General features: G+C 31.6%; 4 protein-coding genes across 8 annotated transcripts; 2 read left to right on the forward strand and 2 right to left on the reverse strand.

Moving 5' to 3' along the window:
- The first annotated feature begins 377 nt into the window (after positions 1-377).
- Positions 378-3747, forward strand: LOC8282311 (probable disease resistance protein At1g52660). Of its 2 annotated transcripts, none has more exons than XM_015718256.3 (2): positions 378-2737; positions 2957-3747. In XM_015718256.3, exons 1-2 carry the CDS (start codon positions 536-538, stop codon positions 3368-3370), a joined length of 2616 nt encoding a protein of 871 aa, XP_015573742.2. In that variant the 5' UTR covers positions 378-535; the 3' UTR covers positions 3371-3747. The 2 variants fall into 2 exon arrangements, with proteins under 2 accessions (XP_015573742.2, XP_025012849.2); XM_025157081.2 differs by having other exon boundaries at positions 378-2658; positions 2957-3019.
- A 3563-nt stretch (positions 3748-7310) lies between these two features.
- LOC8282312 (O-fucosyltransferase 13) lies at positions 7311-10465 on the forward strand. 3 transcript variants are annotated; one of them, XM_015718254.3, is made up of 6 exons: positions 7311-7598; positions 7699-7781; positions 8368-8438; positions 8532-8620; positions 9040-9261; positions 9579-10465. In XM_015718254.3, exons 1-6 carry the CDS (start codon positions 7465-7467, stop codon positions 10309-10311), a joined length of 1332 nt encoding a protein of 443 aa, XP_015573740.1. In that variant the 5' UTR covers positions 7311-7464; the 3' UTR covers positions 10312-10465. The 3 variants fall into 3 exon arrangements, with proteins under 3 accessions (XP_015573740.1, XP_015573741.1, XP_048234654.1); XM_048378697.1 differs by having other exon boundaries at positions 7554-7598; positions 8333-8438; XM_015718255.3 differs by having other exon boundaries at positions 7315-7781; positions 8333-8438.
- A 1255-nt stretch (positions 10466-11720) lies between these two features.
- On the reverse strand, positions 11721-15014 carry LOC8282313 (pentatricopeptide repeat-containing protein At1g52620). Its single transcript, XM_002517566.3, has one exon. The coding sequence runs from the start codon at positions 14806-14808 to the stop codon at positions 12331-12333; it is 2478 nt and encodes an 825-aa protein (XP_002517612.3). The 5' UTR covers positions 14809-15014; the 3' UTR covers positions 11721-12330.
- Positions 15015-15625: 611 nt separating this feature from the next.
- Positions 15626-20143, reverse strand: LOC8282314 (pentatricopeptide repeat-containing protein At1g80150, mitochondrial). 2 transcript variants are annotated; one of them, XM_015718342.3, is made up of 3 exons: positions 18103-20143; positions 17725-17801; positions 15626-16030 (listed from the first exon to the last, which is right to left on the reverse strand). In XM_015718342.3, exon 1 carries the CDS (start codon positions 19535-19537, stop codon positions 18335-18337), a length of 1203 nt encoding a protein of 400 aa, XP_015573828.1. In that variant the 5' UTR covers positions 19538-20143; the 3' UTR covers positions 15626-16030; positions 17725-17801; positions 18103-18334. The 2 variants fall into 2 exon arrangements, with proteins under 2 accessions (XP_015573828.1, XP_002517613.1); XM_002517567.4 differs by lacking the exon at positions 17725-17801.
- Between the last annotated feature and the right edge of the window lie 2880 nt (positions 20144-23023).

Genomic DNA, 23023 nt, shown 5'->3' on the forward strand with positions numbered 1-23023 from the left:
AGTACTTGCGATTATGATCAGAATATGCACCAGAATAATTGATCAGCTGGGCATTTGCTTTAATGCATGGAATTACAAGCAGTCCTAGCTTTCTATTATGAACACTAGGAATTTATGGCTGACAAATGGTTGACAAAGAAATGACAGTGTATACTTCAGTTGTTGAGATGGTCCCCTCAATAATGGCGACCTCTCTTTATTCAAGTGGAAAGATTTATCAGCTCATCTTTCTTTTATCAAAGAAACTTTAATAAAATTTTCGATAAGTACAAAAGTAAATTAGTTTCATACATTGACAAAAACATCTTTTCAAGACTTGAACTTTTTTCTTTTATTTTGCTAACAAACCACGTCTTTCTTCTTCTGAACTAATAGAGCAATTTGCAAGAACTTCAATCATACAGGGTCCATAATGTTGATACTGTTAGAGGCTTGACTTTTCGTCTGAACCACCTTACGTGTATGAAAACAATTACGCGACTCTGGATGCTTTAAAGATTGTCAAATCTAATTTTACTCAAAAGTCATATTTCTCATGTTAAAATTCAATGGTGGAATTGACATTTTATTTTCCCTTCATCAAACAAATTTCTATTTTTGTGATCTGCCACTGCTGAAATTCTATCAAAAACTTGAGATCTGCCTAGTTCTCTATTTTTTGTTTTTTATCTCAAACTTGCAAACCATGGTCTGCCCATTTCAAGTACAGTGTGGAGATTCCTTGATCCGTCAATGTTTGAAATGCACTGCTGGACAAGGAGCATACATATGCAAACTTGAAGATAATCTTGTAGCTTTGCAGACTGCTACAGAAGAATTAAGAGAGTTAAAGGATGATGTGATCCAAAAGCTCAGTATAGAGGAAGGACAGCGAATGAAGCGGCTGAAACAAGTTCAAGGGTGGATTTCAAGAGCTGAAGCTAAGATAACTGAGGTTGATGAGCTTATTAAAGAAGGTCTACCAAAAATTCTCAACTGTAAATCTCGCTACATATTTGGAAGAAGTGTCGCTAAGAAACTAGAAGATGTGATTGCTATGAAGAGAAAAGGAGATTTCAAAGTGGTGGCTGAAAGGGCAGCAGGAGAAGCTGTAGTTGAAAGGCCTAGCGAGCCAACGGTCGGTTTGGAAAGTATATTGAATAGGGTGTGGAAATGCCTTGTAGAAGAAGAAGTGGGAGTTGTTGGCATATATGGCATGGGGGGTGTTGGAAAAACTACCATCTTGACCCAAATCAATAACATGTTCGTTACTTCACCCAATGATTTTGTTGCGGTGATTTGGGTGGTGGTGTCAAAAGATTTAAGACTTGACAAAGTTCAAGAAGAAATTGCAAAAAGGATAGGTCTTTCTGATGATCAACAATGGAAGAACAAAAACTTTAGCGACAAAGCTGAAGACATCTTCAGGGTATTACACAAGAGGAAGTTTGTACTTTTGCTAGATGATATATGGAAGCGACTCGAGCTTAAAGAAGTTGGGGTTCCTCTTCCAAAAAGACAAAGCAGGTCGAAAATAGTATTCACAGCACGTTCTGAGGCAGTGTGTAGCAGCATGGAGGCTCAAAAGAAGATTAAGGTGGAACCTCTGGAATGGCTTGAAGCTTGGGAGCTATTCCAAGAAAAAGTTGGTGGAGACACCCTTCGTGCACATCCTGAAATCCCTCTCATAGCTGAAGCCGTAGCAAGGAAATGCGGCGGTTTACCACTTGCACTCGTTACAATTGCTCGGGCCATGGCTTGTAGGAGGACACTTCAAGAGTGGAAGTACGCTGTTGAAACCTTAAGAAAATCTGCCTCAAATTTACAAGGTATGGGGGATGAAGTGTTTCCTATTTTGAAATTTAGTTATGATTGTTTACCTAATGATACAATCAAATCCTGCTTTTTATACTGTGCCTTGTTCCCTGAGGATGTCAAGATTCTGAAGGATAACTTGATAGATTATTGGATTTGCGAGGATTTTTGGGACAACGATGATGATAATCAAGAGGATGCCCTGAACAAGGGTTATAATATTATAGGCACACTTGTTCATGCGTGCTTACTGAAAGAGGAAAAGGAAGGCAGATTTGTTAAAATGCATGATATGATCCGTGATATGGCTTTGTGGGTAGCATGTGAGGTTGAAAAGAAGGAAAATTATTTGGTGTCGGCAGGTGCCCGTTTAACCAAAGCACCAGAGATGGGAAGATGGAGAAGGGTAAAGAGAATTTCACTGATGGATAACAGAATCGAACAACTAAAGGAAGTACCAAACTGCCCTGATCTTTTAACCTTGATTCTTCGCTGTAATAAAAATTTGTGGATGATCACTAGTGACTTCTTTCAATCTATGAATGCATTAACAGTTCTAGACTTAGCACATACTGCATTGCAAGTTTTGCCTACTGGAATTTCGGAATTGATTGCATTACAGTATCTTAATTTACTAGGAACGAAGCTGAAAGAATTGCCTCCTGAGTTAACCAAGTTAAAAAAGCTGAAATATTTGAACCTGAGTTGGAATGAACATCTAAGAAACATTCCAGGAGACCTGATAGCAAGTCTGCCGATGTTGCAGGTTTTGAGAATGTATAGATGCGGTATAGTTTGTAACATAGAAGAGAAGGGGGATGTGTTTCGTGGCACTCATCATGTAACTGTACAGGAACTGCAGAGGTTAGTGCATTTGCAGGAGTTGAGCATAACAATTAGACATGCATCTGTTCTCCATCTATTTCTCGACAGCCAGAAATTAGTAAGTTGTACTCAAGCATTATCCCTAGAGGGTTTTTGGGATTTAGAGTTGCTAAACTTTTCAGCACTATCATTAGCAAAAATGGAGCATCAAGATAGGTTATTAACCTCTTATCATGGTGATTTGGGAGTGACAAGACTTGGCAACTTACTGAGTTTGAGAAATAGATGCTTTGATAGCCTTCACACAGTGACAGTGTCCGAATGTTATCATTTGCAGGACTTGACATGGCTAATTCTAGCTCCAAATCTGGCCAACTTGGTGGTCTCGAGCTGTGAAGAATTGGAACAAGTAATCAGCTCTGAAAAACTAGGTGAAGTTCTTGATGGAGATGAAAAACTAAATCCATTTTGGAGAATTGAGCTTCTTACCTTGCAAAAATTGCCACGACTGAAGAGTATATATTGGAATGCCTTGCCTTTTCCATTTCTTGAGGAAATTGTTGTATTCCAATGCCCATTGCTCGAGAAGCTTCCATTAAGCTCTAGCAGCGCAGAGGGGCGTCAAGTTGCCATCAAAGCTGAGAAACATTGGTGGAGCACTGTTGAATGGGAAGATGATGATACTAAAACTGCTTTTCAATCATGTTTCTATGATATTCTTGAGCATTTTCATGTTTTATCTATTTACTAATTGTAACTAGAGATTTTTCAGATGTATATCATTCTGTAGTATATTTATATCTAAGGAAAGGCATAGGTACACTTGATTACCAATATTTCAGACCGGATCTTCAACCTGTTTTTCTTAACCATTTTTAATGATATTTCATCGCAATCCACCTTTAAAAGGGACAAAAAATGCAGATGAGGAGAAGCTGCTCCAGAAAATTGGGTTTGACGACTATATTTTTGCTGATGTTTATATCAACAGCCGTGGTCTTTTTTTCTTTTCTTTTTTAGTACTCTATGCATTTCTCTCTTAGCAAAAATGTTACAAATTCATTGGTATTCACTAACATTGCCATATGATGCAAGATTATATGAAGTTCGTTTTTGTTATTTTTAATATGTTGCACTTAATCCTTTAGTATTTTTTTTTTAGTACATATATATTTAAAATTGATATAGAGTGTGTCGGATAAATTCTTACGGAGGTATCGTTTTACAAAAAAAGTATTTTTGTGATAGATTCTATTCTTTTCCAAAATAATTCTATTCATTTCCAAAAGAATCTTGATATTAAAAATGTTCAAACATGGACAGTTTTGAAACTATTAAACACTCAAAGCAATCAAGATCGTTATCGATCGTTTGAGCGTTAGTCCGTTTTTATATTCTTCATATCAAGATATAAATTTTAATAGAATAATTATATGATAGGTCATTTTTTTATCAAATAACACCACTCTAGAGTCTGAAGTTTTAATTATTTTATAGTAGCTAATAATTAAATTGGTTTCAGTTGAAATCCATTTTAGGCATGCATTTACTGTCCCAAAATAACTTAATTTTAAAATGGGATAACATGCTCGATAAGGCATGAACTCGAATGTCATAAGTTTTTCTTTATAAGAATGTCCACGAATCTAATCAATTATTCTTTGTGCTTTCTGAATGAATATACATATACATTGGCCTAAAGCATATATTTCCATATATGAATTTCTCTTTTTCTTTATTTTTTGCGGATAGTAAAATATTACTTTAAAAATTTTAATAAGCATATTGAATGTTTGAATTCGAAACTTTAGTTAAGCTAAAATAGACCTTTACTATCCCTATGCACGCTCTTGATTATGTGGTTTATATTTAACAATAAAAGAATGTCATATAATTTAAATTTTATATATTTTGTAAATACGTTAAAAAGTGCAATACTTAGGAGTAAAAAAAAATCTTCCAAATTAATGTAATGAGAATCTTATATACCTTGAGTTGCATTGTTAAAAAAAAAAAAATCTATTATAGAAAAAAGAACCGATTTAAACTGAATGAGGTTTGGTCTGGCCGGAGTCCAGGCCAACAACAGTTATAATACTGAAATAATTACATTTTTAATGTTTAAACTTGTCAAAAAATGACAATTTAGTGGTTGAATTTTTAAAATTAACAATTGAGTGTGACAACATGTAAAAGAATAATTGAGTTGTGTTTTTAATAGGTAACTTTTAGACTTTTCTTAAATTTTCACAAATATAGATAAGAAAGTAAAAATTGTTGAATATGTCAAAAACTAAATAGATTCATTAATGATATAGCTTTAGGGTAAATTTATTTTATTTAACTCTCTTTTTCTAACTTCTATTAATCTTCAATTTAGTAGTTCTAATACTTAATTTTCAATTTATGAATCATATTATTTATTGTGCTATAAAACTCTAATGACTTGATAAAAACATATTCATATAAGATGGACAAATTTATTATTTTATTATTTTTATAATACATTTATACTGCATATCTCTTATTTTTTATCTCATTTAATATAAAAAGAATCACATCGTTATTTATAACGGTGACCTACTAAAAATGATAAATAATTGTGACACTAGTGTCACAATTATTTATACCTACAATAACAGGTAAAACAAGTAACAATGTTTTATATTAATATTATTTAAAAATTCCTAGAATTAAAATAAGACCAATTACAAAATGCTTTTTATTCAAAAAAATATGCAAACCACTTTTCTCTTTTAATTATTTTTATTTTAAATTTTTGTGCATTAAGATAATATATATAAAAATCACAAATATTTTGAATTTTAGAGGAAACAAAAAGAAATTAGATAATTCAAATATATATCCTACATACTAATTTATTAAATAAAAAACTAAAAATTTATGATATAATTATTATGTTTTCACTATGCCGTAATTAAATTTGAAAATTATTTTATATTAAGATATTTATAATGAATTGTTAATATTTGATGGAATCAAATCCAATAATATTACCTATAAATTAGTGTTAAAAGATGTCAAATAAAACCCTTATTGTTTAATCATAAAAGTTAATAAGATAAAATAAATATTTTTTCAATTATATGAATTTAGTTTTTCCATGCCATGTTTTTATTGGTTTCAATTAATTTTTCTTATTTCATTATTACAAATAAATGTTCTAACCTACTGTAATCCTATCATAATAGGACTTCATCTAGCATTTTTGAAGTGGTACCATCTTGTTTTTAATAATATTTTGTATTAAAATTTAATATTTATTTTATCAGATTTTTTTTTTGTACATGTAATAATATAAATACCATATTAGATACAAGATTAAATTAATTTAAGGATATAATTTATATTAAATTGATAATTTAATTTAGAATTATTTAATGAATATATGTAAATTGATTGCTACATTAATATATTATTTTTATAGGACTTATCAATTTCAGTTGCACGAATAATATTTATAAAATTGAACAAGTGTATATATTCTATTTTTAAGCAAATATTTGATTGTATTAATGAAAAGAAAAGAATTAGAAAAAAAATAAATTAAAGATATATTAATTTTTATTTTGATTTAATAAATATGATTAGTTTAATGAATAGAAATGAATTATTTTTAAAAAAAATGACTATTTATCGATTAGTATTATTTTGAATTTAATTTAATTTTTTTAACTAGTTATTCAAGTTATAAGTTATTTAAGAAAATGAAGTTGAATAGTTGAGATTTAAAATAAGTAATCCAACCATTAAAATTTAACATGTCATCATTTTACATGACACCGGTGATATATGATACATGTGTCACATGACACCAAATAATGCTAAAAATACTATTTTATTTGAAAAAATTTAGATGGTCACTGAATTTTGTATTTAGTTTCATTCTGGTTATAAAAAATTTATTTGTTTCATTTTAATCATTCAATTTTACTTTGGTTGCAATCTAGTCACCTTACCGAGAGATGTCATATTTTTCTTTTTTAATTATTTTTTTTTATTGGTTGTTTTTGCCACATGTCGACTTTTTATTTATAAATTGACTAAATTGAAACAAGATTAAAGTTAGATGATAAAAACAAAATAAATTAAAATTTTGTGACTAAAATAAAATTAAGTGCAAAGTTCAATGGCCATTTATATTATTATCCCATTTTATCACATTCTTACAAGTTGACACACTTTATTGTTAGATTTTGATGTTCAACCACTCTATTGTAATTTTTAACAACTTTACACACTATAAATATAATTATTTCTATAATATGACATAATAGTTTAAAAAATTTAAATTTTTGTGACAGTTTGCTATTTTAATTAATTTTTTAAAAATTATCAATTTAACTATAATTTAATCAATTGAATGTAATTTTGGGTAAATTGTATTGCTGGTTAAAATTAAATAAATGGATAGCGATGTGAATGTAATTTAGAAAATAAAAATTTAAAATTAAGTAATGTGTATAGATAATATGACATTAAAATTTATTAATTTAAATTTATTATTTTTTAATTAGTGTCTATATGACTATTTATATTGTTTAATTTTAAAAATAACTAAATTAAATTAAAATTATATTCAATTTATTAAATTATAATTAAATTAATAATTTTTAAAAAATTGATCAAAATAATAAAATTTTATAAAAATTTAGATAATTTACGCTGTTAGGCCCGTAAAAGTCGAGGCAAAAAGTAGCCAACGCAGCGAAAGAAAGCAAAATCATTCACTCTCCAGCAATTTCTTCAGATCAGACTCACAACACAACGGACGCCATAAATATCATCAAATTGCACTTCAATAATCAAATCACATTCCTACAAATGATTGCAGGAGTCTCTGTGAAGCCATTGTTCATTGCAATCTTCACTTTCTCAGTGTTGCTTGCTGTCATTTTACTATCTCCTTCAACGACGTCATTCTCTTCAGGCCAACTTTCTTCTCCAGATTCATACACGTAAGCGTTCTTCTAAATGATACCGCAGTTTTTTTTATTGTTTAATTCGATTCTTCATTAAATTCTTATATCTTTGTTGATTATTTTGTGTAAATTGTAGAGGGAAATCATTGGATATATGGAGTGTTAAAAGGGTTTTAGAGTGGCGCCCTTGTAAATGGTGGCTTCAAGGACATCTTTCAGGTATTAAATTTTTCGTGTTTTTCCTATTAATTGCTTCTTTTGTTGTTAATTGAAATATCAGAGAGCTGATAATTTGAAAATGGATATTTCTGTGTTTTGTTTTGCAAGTACAGATTGTTGAAGTTGCTGTTACAGTGTTACTTTCTGTTTAGTTGGGTCTGAAGCAGTCCATTTGAGCTACATTAGTGGCATGTTTAGATAACAATATTCTTGTTCCACGTTTATTCTTGAAATAATTAAATTAGATTAAAGTGATAATCATAAGAGTTAAGCTTATTTCAACACGAATCAAGTTTTTTAAACATAAGATAAGAACGTCAGAAAAATATTGAACCTTTTTTCTTTTCTTTTTTGCTTTTCCTTTTCCTTGTCCTGTTGTGCAGTACTTTGAGTAGTTCAAGGTTCGGAGTATTTTGGAATTTTCGGAAATTATTGAGTTAAATATAAGATAAGATCTAGACTGTATTTTTTGCTAAAAAGAGGACTTGGGTTGGGCTAGAGGACATACTTTTGTTTTATTCTGAGTCAATTTTAATTGGTTTTCATTGCAGACAATTCCATTGGTTTTTTTGTTGAAATCATGCAGCTCTACCAGCAGAAAGTAATGGATATGTCCGAGTGGATTGTTATGGTGGCCTCAATCAGATGAGAAGAGATGTGAGTGTTTTCTACTTGTGGATGTTTTTGAGAAACAGTTGCTTCTTGCTTTCTGCTATGGTAAAATTAAGTCTTTGTTTATGACATGTTCAGTTTTGTGATGGTGTTGGCATTGCCCGTTTGCTGAATGCAACTCTAGTTTTGCCCAAGTTTGAAGTGGCTTCATATTGGAACGAGTCAAGGTAGCTTTTGCTTATATTTATCAATTGGTTTCTTCATAATTTAGACATCTACTTTGATTTCTCAGATGTATAAACATGAATTATAACTTCTTAATATTGTTTAAGTCTCTGTAATACTAAGCTTATCAAAACATGTTGTCTATGTCTTAGTTCTGAAGGATTACTGTTTGTTTTTAACTGACATAGATGATCATTGCTTAATAGTAACCTTTCTGGTCATGTATTCTTTTCTAGGTAACACTTTCAAATTATTTTGAGAGATACATTTTTAATACAAAATCAAGGCTAATGTCTTATTGATGTATTACTCTTCTAAATCTTCTTGTTATTTATCCTTTTTTGGGGGGTTATATTGATGTATTACTTTTTATATTGTTTACTGATCATTTGAACCTATAACTTATTAGTTTTTACCTCAGCGGCTTTGCAGATGTATTTGATGTAGATTACTTCATTCAACAGATAAATGGTTTTGTTAAAGTTGTTAAGGAATTGCCACCAGAGATTGCATCAAAAGAACCGTTTCGGGTAGACACTAGCAAACGCAAAGGTCAATTTGATTATATTGAAAGTATTCTCCCATCCCTATTGGAGCACCATTATATTTCACTTACGCCAGCAATGAGCCAAAGAAGGGACAGGTAGTGCATTCCGGCTTTGCCTTTTTATTTGTTATGACATCCAAAGAAAATAGGGTAGAACTAACCATTTACTTGATTGGCCTACCGTTTGGTTTTATTGGTTATGGAATTCATAGTCAAGTATTGAGAAAAAGTTAAGATGGACGACATGGATTCAACACTTAGGCCTTGCATCCCAAAGACAAAGAAATAAATAAGAGATAAAAGAAAAAAATAAATTAAGTGGTATGGTATTAATAGCATGTGATTGTTTTATATCTGAATTGATTTTCACAATATGTAAACAGAATTGAAATGCGTACACTTTGTCATTTTAGGTATCCTTTGTATGCAAAGGCTGCACTTTGTCAAGCTTGTTATAGTGCTTTACGCCTTACACGATCCTTGGAAAAGAAAGCTTCAGAACTTCTGGGAGCTATACCAAAACCCTTTCTTTCCCTTCACCTTCGATTTGAACCTGATATGGTTGCATACAGCCAATGTGAGTACTCAGGCCTTTCTCCTGCATCAATGAAAGCCATTGAAGCTGCAAGGGTAGATAGAAAACCATGGACTGGAGAGTTGGCTCGTATTTGGAGAAGAAGGGGGAAGTGTCCTCTCACCCCTAACGAGACAGCCATCATATTTCAGGCGCTTGCTATTCCCACAAAAACAAATATATATCTTGCAGCTGGGGATGGCCTGATGGAGATTGAAGGCTTAACATCTGTGTACACAAATGTTTTTAAAAAGTCTGAGCTTCTTAGTGGTGAGGACTTTATAAACATGCATGGGAACACAAAAGCTGCCTTGGATTATTATGTATCTATTCATAGTGATTCATATATGGCTACCTATTTTGGTAACATGGATAAGATGGTTTCTGCAATGCGAGCTTACAAGGGGCTCTATAAAACCCTATTCTTAAGCCGAAGAGCCTTTTCAGAGCTCACCTTTCAGGGCTTGAGAGGGAAGGAATTGATGCAAGCCTTATGGAAAGCTCACAAAGAAGATTTTGTCATGGGTAAAGGGTCTGCTTTGCCCGACTGTTTTTGTGAATTTAAATTGTGACACGAGGTTTATGTGTCTTTTATCGTGATTTAATCATGTAATATTAGTTTTGTATTGTATCTGTTACATTGCTTCCTTGTGTTCATTTTCAGAAAGTTAAGAGGCCTATTATCAAAAACCGATTAAAATAGGAAACAACAATCAGTTTTGGCAACTGTGTTGGTTGGATTATGCCATAGAAGATTAGCTCATTCCCTTTGTTCACATCGGATTTTATGCCACCCTGTTATCCGACTATTCTCCGATTGGCAAATAGTCTTGTCTTATTCTTATATAAGGGAGAGAAGAAAAAAAACCCTATCTCTTAGATCTAGAACTATATATAATCTATCTATCTAACTATTTCTAAAAGATCTTAACTTAACAACCTATTTTCCAAACATTATGTCGGCACTGTGTTGGTTGGATTATGCCATAGAAGATTTACACATGCAGGGAATTGTGCTTTCACTTCTAATCTAATGGTGCCGTCATGGCGCTGGGTTGGTCTAGCGATCAGTTTCTGTTGAACTTTGAGCCTTTCTGGTGAACGCATGATGCTGAGTAATTTGATAGATAGGACAAACTAATTACTGAAGGTAGAGAGCTAGAATTTAGGATATCAGCTTCGGACGCCCTCAGTGTCAGATGACCATACATAAATATATTTTTTAAAAACCCTTAATTGAGAGGTTAAATTTTAACCCTCAATTAACCATAAAATCACAATCGCAACTTGGTACCAACTGTATGATTCGAACCATAGTTTTATGGAGCAGGTACGTCTACCTGTTGTTTCTTTAAGCGGCATCACCGCCAAGAAGTTCAGGAGACCCTAAAAAAAAACCATGCATTTCTAGTGAAAAACTATCACATCATTCATGGTCCTGACGTAGCATTAGTGTCAAATTTTTCACACATGTTAATCACTTAATTGTCAAGCAGTGGCAGAAAAAATCAACGTCGAACTAATTTCCTCCTATAGTCCTTGTTGATATGGTGTAGTCCGGTATCTTTATTTGAACTAAACCATTTAACTACCATCCAGGATTCAGCATAATAGTTCAAAAGTCCCGTGCTATAAAAAATCAGCAGCTCCTGACTATAATGAAACAAGTTCAGAAACACACAACTGTCATCAGGAAGTTAGCTGATCAGTGTGTTATCATATCATAGCAGCATCCCAAAAGCTTCCCCTTTTCATATAAAAGTAGAAAGAGCGCTTTTGCTTCTATTTTACAATTGTTTCACATTTGGCAAATGCTACTCTTTCTTTCTGTAAGAATATGCAGGTAAGTAAACAAAAAAAATGAGTACAGAAACTTTTATTGAAAAAAATTGGCTTCAACATAGATGTGGTAATAATGCCCAAGAAAGTAGTCAGATACCTGCCAAGTTATATCTTTCAAGGAAAAAAGAAAGCAGAGGAGTATTGAAAGGAGTCAATGCACTATAGGAATCTGTGTGTGTTTGTACTGGAATATTACATCACATTTGTTAACCTATTTACAAGTCAGCAATATGAAGAGCAACAGGAAAAAAAGAAGAAGTCAAAATCGTGTTTTCTCTATACAGAAGTGATGAACATGATCACTCTGCTGTCCTAGCTGCATAAGAATAAAAGATGCACAAAATAAAATTATGTTGCATACCTCCAAAAGCAAACTCATTTTTCCTTCAATGTCTTGCTGATGGATGCAAAACTTCTTCCTTCACAACATAATTACAGCTATTTTACAAATATGTGCAATTGCACTTGGAGGTATGAATGAAACACAGTAGCATCATAACTGAGCTATAACTAAAGATGAATCCAGTCTCTCATCATAAATCAAATGCAAGACCTGCAAAAGAATTTAACCGCCAGCATTTATCCACATTAACATGTTGACTGACAGCAAAGTCCAAGGGCCACCTCATGCAACAGATTCTTCAGAATCAGATAACCAACAGGATCTAAAAGGATTTTTCTGGCAGATTCTCGTCAAGGAACTGATAAGCATTCCGAAGTATCACTAGAATGGAATTTTAACTACCAACTCAATTCAAAGGTCTGGTTTTCGATGAGGCCTCGAGGTTATCCACTTCTTCCATCTGGAGGCTGAACTGATCAGCCAAGGAATGCAAAATCAACGAGGCCTCAGAAGTTTGTCCCTGGGAGAGGAACGCATCCAATTTCTCTGAGTACTTGACAGCAACTTGGAGTTCTCGTTCATTCAGTTTACAGGAGATGACATTGTTCCAATCCTGTGATCTTCCTTCCAAGCAAAGGCCATGCAGCAGTGCAACAAGAGAAACAGGATCCGGAAGGAATCCCTTGCTCATCATTTTATCGCGCAAATGCAAAGCATGTTTCACCATTTTATGTTGGCAAAGGCAGATGAGTATAGAATTATAGGAAGCAGCCCTCCTATCCCATCCATCTGAAATCATCATTCCAAAAGATTCCAGGACTAGAGAATTCTCAGTCTGTTCACTTCTTTGGTTAGAAATCACAAAATCAACGTTATTTGTTAAGCCATTCATCAAATAATTGTAGGTAACATCATTAGGGAGGCACTTCTCCATCAACATTTGCTCAAAAAAGGAGCAAGCCTTAGTGAGATTAACCCCTTTACAAAAGCAACCAATAAGTATTGTATATGTTACTACATTGGGCTTCAATCTAAGAGATCGCATCTGTTTAAAAGTTTTTTCTGCTCTATTGATGTCTCCGCTGAGACAAAACCCATTAATTAGCAAGGTATAAGTTACCACATTTGGTTTGCAGGCCCCTTTCACCATCAGTCCAAACATTCTCAGTGCTCCATGCAAGTCATTCATCTTTATGTATCCATCTATGATTGTAGAATAGGTGAACTCATCTGGAGAATGAAGCCCTTGTATCATTCTTTTAAAGCATAGCAGTGCATCCTTCATCATTCCAAATTTGCAATAACCCTTAATCATGGCATTATATCCAACAACACCAGGATCTATACCCTTTTCAATTGTGAGCTCAAAAAGTTTTTTGGCTTCTTCAAAGTCACCATGTCTTATAAATCCATCAACCAAGGTAGCAGTAATAAATGCATCAGGGGCTACATTTTGGTCAAGCATCTCTGCAAGCAGGACCTTAGCAGCGGGAAGCCTCCCTTTCTTGCAAAGTCCACTCATCAAAACATTGTAAATATTTGCATCAGGCAATACTCCCTTTTCCACCATTTTATTTCGAACTGTTAATGCAACATCAACCTCCCCTGCAACAATAAGCCCATGGATAAGTGCTGCATAAGTAACCAAATCAGGCTTATGTCCTCTCTCTGACATCTTAATAAGCAAATCTAAGGCCCTCAAGTATTCCCCTTGTTTGCAATAGTTGTGTATAAGAGGAGTATAACTAACTTTATTGGGCAACAATCCCCTCTTTATAGCTTGTTCTAGAAGTTGTTCAGCTTTATGAACTTCTCCACAGCTGCATGAACCAGTAATCAAGATATTATATGTTGCCATATCAGGATCACAACCACTTTTAATCATCCATCCTACAGTATCTGCTGCTTCAATTCTACAGCCATGCTTAAATTGAGCATCAATAATATTATTATAAATATGAATACTAACATCCAAACCTCTCTCGCTCATTTCAACTAGAAGCTTATCAACCACCTCAAACTTCCCTTTTTTACAGAACCCATTAATTATGGCACCATAAGTCTTCACTGTAGGTAAGAAACCCTTCATTTTCAACTCCTTGAAGAGTACATTAGCCCTTTCAGTATCTCCTTTCTTGCAATACCCATCAATTAGAGTATTATAAAACACAATATTCGGCATACACCCTCTTCCCCATCTCTTCTCAATCAACTTCCAACCATCCTCAACTTTCCCTTCTTTACACAGACCTTTTACCATTATACAAACAGTGTAATTATCAACTTCCCCATTTCTATCAACCATTTCATCATACACCTTACATGCAATTTCAACTTTCCCATGTTTTACCAGCACATTAAGCAATGAATTGCAAGAAAAAACGTCAGGCACACAATGATGGATTTTAATAAAAGTACGGTAGAATTCAAGAGCCCTATCAACCAACCCACAATCCGCAAATACACTAATTACAAGACTGAAAGCTTCACGTGTAGGCATTAAATCCTTCGATTTCATTATCTTTAATAAACTCTCAACCTCTGAAAACAGTCTACGTCTTGCCAATAACCTCAAAAGCGAAGAACAAGAAAACTCATTTAAGTAATTTCCGCAATTCGACTGCTTTGATGCCCAATGAAAGAACTCTAGACCCATTTCTGGGTCGTGAATTTGATCAAACATATGGCATGCGATATCTGAAGCCGGGATTTCTGTATCCAAGAAATGGGTTTCGAGAGATTCTTGCCATTCTGGGTCGGTTTTGATGATGTAAATTGCGTCTTTAACCATATCTTTGAGATGAGGTGTGAAGGGAATGCGAGAACTAGAAGTGGGTGTTGGGCGATGAAGGGGTTTGATGCGAGAGAGAAGAGTTTTAGACATGAGAAAGTAAAGCTGAGTTTTGAGGGTTTTAAGTATTAAAATGTGGAGATGAATTCTTCATTATTTTCTTCCTACCAGATCTCATGGATAAGCAGAAATGGGCGCCAAATTTGAATATTATTAGGGCATGCCCATTTCCTCAAAACCCCAGTTAATTACCTTTTCTGATTAGGTAAGCACGCATTTTCGAGTCCTTAACTTTTTATATTTTGTTTTATTAAGCCCCTAAATTTCAGATGTAATGCATTAAATCCTTGTATTTGTAATTGTGTGGTATCAAGATTTTTGGACTTAATTCATTGGTTAAGAAAAGAAAACTACAGTTGAACAAAAAATTTCCAAGCCTTTGAATTTTTATATTTTATTTTATTAAGTTCTCAAATTTCAGTTATTATTTGACTAATAATAACATTTTTTATTTTATTAAATATGTGAACTTCAATATTACAGTGAGGATATATATTTTATTTGACCAATAGTAATAAAATATAGCAGTTAGTATTAAGAAAAAGATATAAGGATAAAATATTGATCAATTAATCATATAACAATTACAATTTTTGAAAAGAAAAAAAAGAAAGATAAATCTCGAACTCGACATACCGAGACACAAATGCCTGGTAGTTTACGCCCTTTGGCAGTTTCTGAGAGGACAAAATAATATATTAGAACCCATCTGTTACTTTCATTTTCAAGCAGAACTAATTCAGTTTTGGAACGAATTCCACGTTTATAATTACATTTGGACTGGCAAGCCTTGCACCGAGGAAGTTAGGGTTCATGCTGTGAATAGAGTAATGGCAGAGAATAGAACATGTGAAGAAGAGAATACAATAAAGAAAGCCATAGTGAAGAACTTGTATCATTTCAATCATGACAGTAATTCCTTTTGACAACCCTTCTGATCTTATTAGTGGCTCAAAATAGAAATCAGTTACAAGCCCTAATAGCTAATTTGCTAATAACATAATTTGTTCCAACTGTATGACAGTTGATAACAAATTCTCCCTCCAAAACCTGGGCCGCACATATTACTAACGCGTGCTGAATTCCCTAACTCCCCTTGGGCAACAGACATGTTCATCTGCTCAGTCTTCAACTTGATTGAACTGTTTGGTCCAACTCTTACTCTTCTTAAGCTCTTTTGGCCATGCATGCGTGCAACATTGCTTGCATTTCTCAGCTGCCAAATATCTTTCCTGATGATATGAAGATAGCACATCTATGACAAGAAAAAAGAAAAAGTAAATAAATAATTGAAAGGAAGACAATCAACACCACAATATAATGCAGGTCGAAAAGTATCTAATCAAACTTGCTTAACATCAAGAAAATAGTTTATCAACCCAATCAACATCCCCATAAAGCAATTCACAGGTAAAAAAAGTAAAAGACAATTAGACAGTGCTCCACCCCTGAAGCCACTAAATCACACCTCTAGTTTTAGGATGTGCGATGCGCCTTTATATGTGTAAGCTAGTTTCTGTCTTTACTCTTTACATTGTCAACAAAACAATATCCAAATTCAGCTGGATAAGGAATCAAGGTGAAAATAGGAAACATGGTAAAGAAACATTTGTAGTCTAAATATACCTGTTTATAGAGGACTAATCTCCCAAATACAAACCATAGCTAAAACTAATTACAGACCAGCTAAAAGATCCTTTTGGCATGATAACAGTGCATTAAGAAGTTACTAAAGAAATATATTAAAATTGAGAGATATTTGGCCAGAGAGTTAAGCAAACAATTTGATTGACTATAAATTAGGTCTTTTTTAACTGTGATTTACATTGCCAGCCTTATACAAGGTAAAATCTTCCCTATTCTATGCTTCCTGTCATAGATTTACGGTACATTTAGCATTTTCTTTCATCCTCATTTCAAAAGTTTACATTAAGGTCCCTCACAGTATTAACATTTTGGGAATAAGGCACCACCATTTAGTCAACAGAACTGTTTCTTAGTTATTTTGGAACCAAAATGTTGATTTCTCTAAGACCTAAGGGAACATTGTGCAGATTTTTCTAAAATTTGAGGATCAAATAGTAATTACAACTGAATCTCAGAGATTTTCCCTATTATTTTCCTATAATTATACTTCTTTCTATGGCAGGTGAATAGATCCGCAGAGTTGTGTGACATTAAGGGCACTATACTATATGTTTATGTGGACTCTATTGTATGTTTTATGCTATCTCCCTCCTTTAGGGTATCCTCAAGATAAGAATAAAATTCTTTCAGAAAATTAATGTAAAAATTATTCATCCAATGCCATCTGGAAATGAATATGTACAAAATATGAGACAATAAATAGCTATCATCCCTTTCAGTCTCAATTAATGACAAATATTGGAGGATGCTGGCTATTTTCACAACACACAGTGACCCATTCAACTTTGTTAAGAAAATCTACTGTTCTTTAGATCCCTCATATATGATTCCTGCCATATACTTCCATTCACAAAGTGCTTATTTGCATGATATGCAGAGGTTTCTTCTAAGACATTTTATGATTCTATCTATTTCTAATTACTCAGGGACCTGCCCAATTACAATGCGAAGACGATTACTCACACCAAAAGCAATTAACTTCTCATCATTTATATGTGACAAAGACAAACTTCAAGTTACTGGTGACTGAATTACCTTCTAGCATTCTATGTTATTACAATAATTTTATTGAGTTAATGCATTACAACATTTCCAAAAGATTAGATACAGCCAACTGTAACATCAAACATTTGAAAGTATACATATAAACTAACCTTCACTCTCATCGCAAGCAAACTTATAGAGAAATATGAAACTTTTATTTGAAACTGAAGGGCATCTAAAATAATGAAGCAATAAGTGCCTTGTATCACTAATGCTTGTGCTAAACCTAATAGTAATAAGCAAAAACATTATGCTTACCTATATTAGCATCTAAGCAATATACAACAAGAAGATTGACTTCTTTTCATTGGCCAACAAACTCTCCATCAGTAACACTGAAAAGAAGATCAACAACACGCACAATCTCAGAAATCAACTACCATCAAATCAAAACTTCAGATTCAGGACCAATGCAGCATAACATGACATCAATAAAGCTTAATCTAATATAATAAAGCCATATTTTGAGTTTAACTCAATTTATTAACTCAAATGCACCACCATATTGTAAATGGCATGGCATGTACATTTATAAAGAGTGATAAAACATAGAGGCGAAAAAAATATATAAACTTATACAATTGCACTTAAAATGAAAATAGAAAGAGAGGATTTGCATAATAATTGGTAACTTACAAGAATCACAGCACCATAAAGTGGAGATTTCATTCGATCATGAGTTGTATTGAGTTGGTACAACGAATTAATTAGAAAAGAATGGATCTCCCCTGGATCTGATATTAACCACTAAGATTTTGACTCCAGTTAGTTTTGCAAATCTACCAAAATTGCGTGAAAAGAATATCTATTTCTGTTATGCTGGAGATTACAAATAATTAAACTCATCGAGTTCTTTCCATCAATTGAATCAACTTCTAGACAATAAGGAATCAAAAATACTCAATTGCTTTGAAGAAAAAGGAGGCATTCTTCTTTGAGCCAATGTCACAATCATCTTAGCCTTATCTAGCTGCCCATTCTTCTTTAGTCCATCAAGCAGCGTGTGAATGGTATCCACATTCAAAAACCAACTCTTTTTCATGCAGTCTTTACACATTGTATATGCCAAATCAAACTCCCCACCCTTGCACAAACAATGAATCATGGTTTGGTAAATTTTAACATTGGGCTTATACCCCTTGCCGTGTAAAGCAGAGTAAACCCTTCTGGCCATCTCTAGATACCCAGCTTGACCAAACCCTTTGATAACCAAATTATATGTAACCTCATCAGGTGAAATCCCAATTCTCTCCATCAAAAGCATCACTTCATTAGCTTGCCATGATTGTCTAATGTTAACTAGATGTTGAATCCTAACATTAAATGTTGAAAGGTTGGGTAAGCACCCCTTAAGCACCATAAGGTTCCACAAGCCATTGCTAATTTCCCACCGATCATTCTTATAAAATGCTGATATAAGTGTTGTATATGTAACGACATCAGGTCTTATCCCCAACCTTTCCATCTGTATCATGACCAAATATGCTTTATCCAAAATACTCATTTTGCAAAAAGCCTTGATAATAATGTTTACTGAGAAAATATCCAGTATAATATCAAACTTCTCAGGAACCTCGCTAAGAAATGCCTTAATTGCTTCTAAATCACAGGTTTCTGTCAACACCTTAAGTGCAGCATTAAAAGATTTAACAGTCCTCTTACACCCATACATGTGCATATCATTAAAAGTATCTACAGCATGCTTAGTCATCCCTGCCTTACCATACAACATTATAATCCTAATAATAAACCCTTCACGCCTACCTTGGGGAAGAGTCTTTTGGTGCTCAAGCAAATGCTCAATGTAATCGAACCGACGAGCACCAGCTAAACGAGAAATGGTGTCTTCAAATGCAAAGCGGTTTTCAATGACAAGCCTATTCCGAGCATTAGCTTTGAAAAGGTTAAATAGTTTTTCAGGGTCTCTCTCAGCTTTTAGCTTGGCAAGGGCAGGTTCTTCCAAAGGTTTTTGATTTAAAACACGATTGGATACAGCTGCAGGACTATCAGTTGACGAAATAGCAGCAGCGGCGGAGTAACAAAATCTGCGAATAGGTCGCAGAGAAAGCATATTCTAAGCCCTTCGTCAAAACAAAACATACCGGTATGGCAAGTTTAATATCTTATGCAATAAAGTCACAATTGTCAATTCCCATTTTCCAAAATGAAAACCCAGAAACATCAAAACACCTTTTGTTGATGGAACTGAACTACTATATGGTACACTTTTCTCAAATTGAAGCATACCATTGCCCGTTTAACCCACAAACACAAGTCCTTCAAATGTAGAATTTTCCACTCAGAACTTTTATCAAACAGATACAGACCAATTGCTAAAAACTAGATTGTAATCAAGAACCAAAAAGGAATTTTCAAAACCAATACAGAGAAATGAATAAACCAATAATAATCAATCCCCAAAAGGCAAAAGGTAGCAATTGACTTAATAATCCAAACCAAAACAAAGATAAAAGTTTTCCTGTTAATAGATTGTGTAGAAAATGGACATTAAATGGATATTGGATTAAGAATCGAGGAAAAAAAAAAGAAAGAAGAAGAGGAAAGATGGGATCAGATTCAGAATGAATCTTCTCTTTTTATTTTCGCTTTGATTGGGTTCTCTTGTTGGAGGTTTTGGGATTTAGGTCTTAATTTTTGCCAACTTTCAAGCAAGTTTTGAAGTTAAAGAGGTGAAGCTCATGGTAAGCTACCGTAGACTGCCATGATGGGCGATTGTGATTGGTTGGAATAGTGGATCCGCATGGAGTTTCGTGTCCTGAATTTGGCCCTAACATTCCTTATTTTGACATAATAAATAATTTCACAATAATGATTTCAAGAAAATAAAGATTTCACAACAAGTCAAAGGAAACTATTTATCTCAAAACTTTTAATATGAATTTATTTTCTTAAATTTTTTATTTTTCAAAAATAAAGTAAATTTATTTTTATCATTTAAAGATGGTATGGATTATCTTTAGTTTACTGTTTGGAAGCAACATTGAAAAAATCACCGCAACAAAATTAGAATTCATTTGATTAAATTGTTGTTAATAACTAATAGTTTTTTTTTTGTTGGGAGTTAATAGCTAATAGTTAGGCTGGCAGTGGATAGCAGATAAATGTCTAAGTGTTTGGTAATTATTATTAACTATTCGTTTATCCATGCATTATTATAAAATTAAATTGAAAGATATAATAATAGTTTAAAAGTAATAACAAATTAATTATTTTTAAATATTTTTTAAAATTTAAAATTTTATTAATATAATAATATAAAAATTATTTTAAAATATTTATTAATTAATTTTATGAATTAATACTATCAATATCATTGATATGGAGTTCAATGTGATGTTAAAAATATATGGTTGATATGAATCTATTTTTTAAAATTAAAAATTTATTGTATAATTAAAAAATTAATTTATTATTAAATATAATATTCAAAAAAAATTTAAGGTATTATTTCTAGAATTGGAGTTATTATTCAATTAGAATTTATTAGTTAATATAATATTAAAATATAATTAACGTGCTATTTTTTATGATAAACATTAGTATCTTTATATAATTAAGAAACTATTTATTAGTTAATATAATATTAAAATATAATTAATATGTTATTTCAGTATTTAATTAAAAATATAACTTCTTAATCAATAAATTATGAAAAATTATAAAATCACATATAAATTTAAATCTCATGTATTAAAAATAAATTCACATATTAAAATAAAAATTATATATGTCAAAAATTAAGCACACATGTCAAAAAAATTTAGATTTCAGAAATTAATATATATATAAATTTTAAAATATTTGTATTTAAATACTATTATAAGTACTAATTAAAGATGCATCAGAAATTTCAATAAAATAATTATTCAATTATAAAAGTTATTATTTTCTATTTATTTATTTATTTTAAATATTTATTATTATATTTTTGGTTGATTTTCAGCTAATGACAGAACTATTATTTTTCATTGAGATATTTATAGAGTTTTAGTGAACTTAAAATGAGATCCGCTAGGATAAAAGGGTTGAATCTCTTAGCCGAATCCTCTCTTAACTTTTACTTAGTATAACCAATATAAGTCCAGGCTAAAAAGAAGCCCAAAACACAAATAAAAGGCAAGGATCTTTGTCCTAAAAAAAAGCTTTCTAATATCCTTTAATAAAATGTTCTTTTACAAAAAATTAGAATAAATTTCAGAAATTTTTATTTTCTTTTATTTAAAAGTTATTTACTCTCTTTTATCTATATACAAAAATAGAGATATTAATTAAAATATTAATTTAGTTTAAGTAGATTATTGTTGTTAGATAAGACATTCATAATATTAGAATTTGAATAATTAATTAATGGAGTTAAATGAATGAGTATAGAGTAGAAGATGCTAATATGATTCCATTTTGGTCCAATTAATACCAAAATGACTAAAACTAGTCATTTAGTAAATTGAAGTTTAGCATTTATAAATTAATTTTATAGTTTATCCTTTAGTAATATGAGAATTTTATACTCTGCATCAAGTGTATATTTAATTTTGCTACTCTATTGTTACTTAAATTCTCATTCTCTCTCTAAAATATGAACCTAATTTGAAATGTAAATATATTATATATTAAGCTACTGAGACTGGATAATCATTCAAAAAAAACTAAGAAATTAAGAAAATAAGCATTCATCGTGGTAAAAAACTGAAAATTAATACATGGGTCAATGCAAAGTTTATTAACGGAATTGGACTTAATTCCTATAAATATCAAAATGACTAAAACTAACCATTTAATGAATTAAATCTTCGACATTAATAAATTATTTGAATTTTTTCTTTTTTAATAACATGAAATCTCTAAAACGTGGTGCTTTAAAGAGTCATATCAACTAATTAGCTTATTCTATGACTATGAAGGGACTAAACCAATAAACATAAAATTAAGTTTATACCACTGTTATTTATTTATATTTTAAATATTAATTTAATATAGTTACTACTTTAATTAGATGAAATAAATCCAAATAAATTAATTATAAAAATTATTATCATAATTTAATTCTAACCATACTTATAATAATTTTTTAAGTCCTACAAATATTATAAGTTGGAAAAAATTAAGATATTATATAGTTACTTTGAATAATATTTTTTTGTTGACCTTTGATTGATACTTACTTGATGTTAAGATGTTATAGTTTATGTTTGATTGATTTTACGATCTATGAAAAATTATCTTCAATTTCTTTCGTTAAATATCTTTTTTTTGATCTCTACTTTAATTTATCTCTATCGCTAAATATAATTTCTTTTGTAGTAAACTTATAGCAGAAATGAGAAAGTACTTATTATCTAATCCATATTTGTTTAGATCTTAATTTTATTCGTTTTATTCATTCAATAATTTTTTTTTTGTAATCAAATAATTTTGTTGATTTTTTGTTGACATTTAGTTGATGTGTGGTTGATTTTATGACTGATATGTTTGATGTTTGGTTGATTTTCAGATTTATAAAGTGGTGTCTTTATTTTTTTTCTTAAAGTATTTATTT

This window comes from Ricinus communis, chromosome 8, assembly GCF_019578655.1.
Source record: "Ricinus communis isolate WT05 ecotype wild-type chromosome 8, ASM1957865v1, whole genome shotgun sequence".
Lineage (NCBI taxonomy): Eukaryota > Viridiplantae > Streptophyta > Magnoliopsida > Malpighiales > Euphorbiaceae > Ricinus > Ricinus communis.

What these genes read in the sequence shown, in the direction of transcription:
- LOC8282311 (XM_015718256.3), top strand. Translation starts at nt 536, where the DNA reads ATGTTAAAATTCAATGGTGGAATTGACATTTTATTTTCCCTTCATCAA. An exon ending in TTCTCGACAGCCAGAAATTA is followed by an intron (nt 2,738 to 2,956) that starts GTAAGTTGTACT and finishes TATCATTTGCAG; the next exon opens with GACTTGACATGGCTAATTCT.
- LOC8282312 (XM_015718254.3), top strand. Translation starts at nt 7,465, where the DNA reads ATGATTGCAGGAGTCTCTGTGAAGCCATTGTTCATTGCAATCTTCACT. An exon ending in TCAATCAGATGAGAAGAGAT is followed by an intron (nt 8,439 to 8,531) that starts GTGAGTGTTTTC and finishes TGACATGTTCAG; the next exon opens with TTTTGTGATGGTGTTGGCAT. An exon ending in TCATATTGGAACGAGTCAAG is followed by an intron (nt 8,621 to 9,039) that starts GTAGCTTTTGCT and finishes TTTTTACCTCAG; the next exon opens with CGGCTTTGCAGATGTATTTG.
- LOC8282313 (XM_002517566.3), bottom strand. Translation starts at nt 14,808, where the DNA reads ATGTCTAAAACTCTTCTCTCTCGCATCAAACCCCTTCATCGCCCAACA.
- LOC8282314 (XM_002517567.4), bottom strand. Translation starts at nt 19,537, where the DNA reads ATGCTTTCTCTGCGACCTATTCGCAGATTTTGTTACTCCGCCGCTGCT.